This window comes from Ipomoea triloba, chromosome 16 (genome assembly GCF_003576645.1).
Source record: "Ipomoea triloba cultivar NCNSP0323 chromosome 16, ASM357664v1".
In the NCBI taxonomy this organism is placed as follows: Eukaryota; Viridiplantae; Streptophyta; class Magnoliopsida; order Solanales; family Convolvulaceae; genus Ipomoea; species Ipomoea triloba.
In genome coordinates this window covers 10,054,694-10,060,524 of record NC_044931.1, presented here as the reverse complement: position 1 = coordinate 10,060,524, position 5,831 = coordinate 10,054,694, and the positions used below count along the sequence as shown (strand labels likewise).

General features: G+C 31.9%; 1 protein-coding gene across 1 annotated transcript; it reads left to right on the top strand.

Annotated features, from left to right (window-relative positions):
* The first annotated feature begins 1,213 nt into the window (after positions 1-1,213).
* On the top strand, positions 1,214-2,597 carry LOC116007939. Its single transcript, XM_031248599.1, has 5 exons — positions 1,214-1,346; positions 1,468-1,589; positions 1,702-2,163; positions 2,279-2,324; positions 2,512-2,597. The coding sequence occupies exons 1-5, from the start codon at positions 1,229-1,231 to the stop codon at positions 2,595-2,597; spliced, it is 834 nt and encodes a 277-aa protein (XP_031104459.1). The 5' UTR covers positions 1,214-1,228.
* Positions 2,598-5,831: the final 3,234 nt, after the last annotated feature.

The window sequence follows — 5,831 nt, the reverse complement described above, 5'->3', positions numbered from 1 at the left end:
AATTAAAAAAATGCGATTAATTATACTCCGTATGTAATAAGAAATAAAAATTGAGACTACCCATTCAAATTATTTGGACACTTGGATCGATAACATAAAGTTTCTAATTTGACTTCTTATAAGAATTGTGTATTAATTTTCTTGGTTGAAGTGAATTTCACACAAAACGTACCTCCAAATTGTGTCAACAAACTTTACCCCAAAATTAAATAAAAAAAATAAAAAAAAAATTAAAACTCCTATACGGTCACATTCACATTCACTCTCACTCTCCTTCACCTCATTCCCTTCAATAGATTTCAATTCCGACAGAATCTTTTATATCTCTCTCTCACTCTCACTCTCTCTCTCTCTTCTCTGTCTTTGAATTCTTCTATCTTCATTCTTAAGTAATAAATCTATATATTTGGATAAGAGTATCTGAATTTGCCACTCTGACCTCTTAAACACACATGTACACTAAAATTTCCAAACACATCAGTACTTATATATAAAGATTATTATTATTATTATTTAAAATGAAAAGGAAACTCATAGAATTTAGCTAATAATATACATAACGCACTGGGAAGTGGGAACAACAAAAAAGCAAGCAATTCAGTAAAAGGAAAGTTGGTTTTGTTTACTGCGTATCCAACCAATTAAGTCACTATATATATAGTGTAAAGAATATTGTCGGAGAAATGCAAAGTTGAATTAATGGTCGCAATGGCGGCCAATATATATATATATATATATATATATATATATATATATATATAACTCTTCCTCTTACTTGTGCCTATTATACGTTTGTTTATTGGAGGAAAGAAAAATAAGTGATATTGTTCTGTACATAAATATATATATATATATATTGTTGGAAAAGACAAAATGAAAAATATACAGCAGATAAATTATTATTCCAAAAACGTCATATATACGATTGAAGCTGACAAGAGCAAGATGACGTCTTTGTGAGGTACTGTATTATATATGTTTCCTGGTTGGGAGGCTTGCAAAAATTGCAGTATATATGGCTTTTAATTTATATATTATTATTGTTAATAAAAATTAGAGTAGAAAATAGGAGTGCGTGGAAAGGAAAATGTATCCAAAATGTGTATTTATCCACAGTGTCAGTCATTATATTACTGGATGGAAAGGAATTGAAAATCCCTAAGAGCTAGTTAAAGTGTATATATATATTGACAGTCTCATTCACTCATCCATTAATCATTGAGTAGTCATGGGTGGTCGGAGCAGTAACAGAACTACTGGCGCAGTATTGAAGATGTTCATCATCAGCTGGACAGTTGAACTTCACTTCAGATTGTTGGTGGCCATTATGTTTCTAGGCGATAACGGTCAGATTTGATTTGATTTTTCACTTAATCAATTTCATTTATATTACCGTCCGGATACTATACAGATCGATTCCTTTCCTTTTTTATTATTTTTAATATTTTATTTTAATACTTTACGCAGAAGAAGTTGTCGTGCCAAGTAAAGTTTTGGAGGTGATGATGAATGATGAAAGGAGCAGGGATATTTTGAAGGCCATGAATGTGCAGAAATTAACCAGGGAACACGTCGCCAGCCATTTGCAGGTACTTAATTCATAATCCAGTATTATTATATCCCTATATTATATTGTGTATCTATGTATTTTAACACCTACATTTTGGTTTGGAAAAAATATATATATATATATATTTGCAGAAGCTTCGTCGATTCTTATATAGCGAAAGCAGTAGGGTGAATAAATTTGCGAGATGGCATCGTGTGGATGACCGTATTTGGCAGGGGCATGAGGAAATCAAACGCCGCCAACTAGTCAAACCGCCGCCCAATAGTAGCCCCCGCCTTCGCCGCCGCCTTGATGTTGTCCCTTTGTCGACCACCGAGCAAGATGAATCAATGGTTTGCTCTACCTCTAGCTCTATCACCATCACCAACACCAACAACACTAATAATAATAATAATAATAATAATAATGTTTCGACGATACCGAGTTTCGGAGACAACAACGTTGTTGCCGCCGCAGGAAACTACGACACCCAAACTATGGCGGCTTCTTTTGGCCACAATATGATTTCTGTAGCAGCAACGCCTCCAATCTATAACAATATTGGACTTGGACAACATCTCACTCCTGATTTTATATATAATAATATTAATCAGGTATTACTGTCCTACTTCTAGCTAACCTAGCTGTAATATATATATTCTTCTCATCTCCTATTAGCTTGCTGAAGTGTATATTTAAATTGCCTTCCTATTATATATATATATATAGGAACAGGGATTTGGAGAAATATGTCAGCTGCAAGGAATTAATTACGGTGAGCTCACAGCTCTCTTCAGATGATTGTTTTTCCTTTTTTTTTTTTTTTTCTTTTTCCATCTTTTATTTATTAATTTTTAATTAATTTGTTCCTTCAATCTATGTTTGGTGCTACATGAAGTCCTTATAAATTACATTGATCTAATTTATATATTTTTTGAATGGCCCCCTATATGTCTTATTAGATATTTCTGGGCTAGATTTATCTAGTTTGGATGGCTTAAACAAAGGATTTCAAGACTGGAAAGAAAAAGATTGGTTGTGGCCTTAACTCGTCATCAAGTTCTATTGAACTCTATGTACTGGAATATTTAACCATGTATGGCATTTTTGGTATTTTAATAATTGTCTAGTTTATTCTATTTTTGTTGTAATGTGTAAGTTATACATTCTTATATGTATGACATTTACTAAATTCTACTTGTGTTTATTATATTATGTTTTAATTGAAATCATACATTATTAAAACACACTGATCTACAGTTATAAATATCTACAGTACATCGGAAAGATGTATAAAAATTGGTGATGAGCCTTTTTTTGAAACACTTGTGAGGAGACTTCTTCATTTATTTACACTTAGATTTCTGTGCAAATTAAAAGGGTGAAGGGAAATTTAGGGATCGAGGAGTCAAATTATTGTGTGAACCGTGGTCTACATAGTTGTGTAGACCACAGTCCAAAACAATGTCGTTGAATTTTATGAGTTACAATAATGTACATTATGTGTTAGAAATAATGAAATTTTTGAGTTAAAATAATGTACATTATGGGTTAAAATAATGTACATTATAATAAAGTAAAATAATGTACATTATGAACTATAAATAAATAAATAAATATATATATATATATTTTGCAGTGTGTGGTATAAAAAAATTATGCGAAACACTGTTGTTTTTAGATTGTGATCCACCCCATAACTGTGGGCTATAGCCTAGGTTAGTATGCCTGAATATCCAGTAGCTTTTGCAGAAGGTACTGTATAAACATTTACTTTTTTTGTCTGAGATCTGAGCAGTCGTACACTATTCTTGACTTTAGCTCCCATTCCTCCCAATAATGTTTTTCGAATCTTATACGAATGCCAAAATTGCAATGAAAACTAAAATGGAGAAATTAAATTAAATAACACAACTTACAATCTCACTTCGTTCTATTGTATGTGTCTAATTTAATTAATAAAATTAGACCAAAAATTAGTTTTAATTCAATTTTTTCAAAATATTAAGTTTAGTATATTAATAAATTTATATTTAGAAACTATACTAAAATTACTATTAAACACAAAAAATTAAATTTAAAATAAGTTTAAAAAAAGTAAAGAAGAAAGGGTTAATTTAACCAATAAATAGTAAGTACAACTGTAAGATCGATAAAATAGTGGCACCTGGTTGCATCCCACATGGGAGGGGTGGGTTTGATCTTTAGTGCAGACGATATTGGTTCTTTGTGCTTCATTTGGTTGATAAAGTAGTTATGAACCAATATTACATTGTAACAGAGTCAATAGTACTAAAAAAAAAAAACCTAGCTAGATTATATAATAAACAAAAATTTAAAAACTATTTAAAAACTAAATTGACAATATTTAAAACAATTGATGGACTGAATTTATAAAAATTGATAATAAGGAACAAAATTATAAAATTGCCACAAAATCGAAAGGCCAAAAAGTGTGATATTATATAAGCATTAAGATATGCAAACAGTGGACTAAAAAGGAAGAAGCTAGAGCGAGCTTACCTTAAATTGTTCTTTATCCTGCTAACAGCACTTCAATTTTTGCCTGTTTCAAAACAAAATCTATCAATCAACATAAAAAGCATGCAGGATGACATTCAACAGCAAAATCGGAAAACTAAATTACAAAAAAAAAAAAATGAAAAAGAAAAAAAAAAGATGAGAGATGGTTAAAAGAGTAAAAAGTCAACGTTTAAAATGAAATGAAGAATTTACGCAGAGGCTAGAAGGCGTAGACGACGATATGATATGATGGGGGAGATAGAAGAGGTGAGTGCGGTGGTGGATAGGACGCCGACGCCGACGCCGTTCCGGTGGGTAGAAATGAAGGGATTACGATTAAGTTGTTTTGGAACTTTGCGCATATATTATATATATACACAACTGAAACTAGAGTATACATGGAAATATCAGAGAAACTACTTCACATGAATAAAAACTTTTTCCAACTTTTCCAGGCAAGTAAGCACCAAGTCCCAACAACCGACAAAAAAAAAAGAAGCAAACCGGCCCATATAATGAAATTCAAATCGGCCCACAACGTACGCAACAATATATTAACACAGTACAATTCAAGCTTCTACATGAGCCTGAAATGAAGACTAAGGATAATCATAGTAATTAAGGCTGACAAACAATACTCCAAAAACACTTTAACTTTAGTTTTTTTGACATATAACTTGGGTTATTTAACGACGTAGTAGTAGGTGAAGTTGTAAATAAATAATACAACATTAGTTTTATTAAAATCACCGTCGTATATTTTTGTTTTGTTTTTTTTTTTAAAGCTAAAATTTTTATTTTAAAAAAATTGAGAAAATTGTGGGGTTTTTTGAAGGCATAGACGACCATATGATGACGAGCACGGAGGGGATAAAAGAGCTGAGTTACGGTGGTGGATATGACCCCGACGCCGTTCCGGTGGGTAGAAATGATGAGCAATGTGTTTAATTTGTTTTGGAACTTTGCTTATATATAAAAGAGAGTAGGAAATTAAACAGAAAGTTGACATGAAGAGTTGGTGAAATCCAAGGAAATGTCATTATTTACCAAAAGTGTGTATTTGCTTCTTCTGAAAGGAGCACTTTTAACACTAACTGATCAGAAAATTAGACTATAAAACCAATAATCATGCACTTAATTAGAAAACTATAACACAAAAGAACGCATATCATCTTCCAGTATACAAGACATACCTAACAAAATAAGCTTAATTATAACACAAACACAAACACTGCACCTTTGTGATTAACTTAGGAAAATTTTAAAGGTGATGTGCATGCATGCCTTCTTGTTATCCTTCTTGTACTTAATTTTTATCCACATATTGTTTCAACGATCGGTTATGGATAATATATCGTAAATCCGTTAATTAGCCGCCGGAGAACTTATGCTACAGTCCTACAGATCATCGGATCTACTGCATGCTCCGATAGATATCTAAAACGTACACCTTTAATTTCCAATCAAAAATCCATTTCTCTCGTTCTTCTGATCTGGAGCCAAGGAATCTATATTATTACAGATTCAGAAAAGGAGTGGAGATCGAGGAGCGGCCACCAAAAGCAGTACTAGCTGTTGATGTTTTGTCCCATTTTTGAATCTGTAACAAAGATCTGCAGTTGAATTCGATTAATAATTATTTTTAAAAATTCATGAATCCTTAAACAACAAAAATCAACATTGGATTGACAACAACACCAGACCATCTGGGTATATATAGTGTGTTGTCGACAATGCCTTAGGTATAACCCACCGGAGA

What these genes read in the sequence shown, in the direction of transcription:
- LOC116007939 (XM_031248599.1), top strand. Translation starts at nt 1,229, where the DNA reads ATGGGTGGTCGGAGCAGTAACAGAACTACTGGCGCAGTATTGAAGATG. An exon ending in ACGTCGCCAGCCATTTGCAG is followed by an intron (nt 1,590 to 1,701) that starts GTACTTAATTCA and finishes ATATATTTGCAG; the next exon opens with AAGCTTCGTCGATTCTTATA. An exon ending in TATATAATAATATTAATCAG is followed by an intron (nt 2,164 to 2,278) that starts GTATTACTGTCC and finishes ATATATATATAG; the next exon opens with GAACAGGGATTTGGAGAAAT.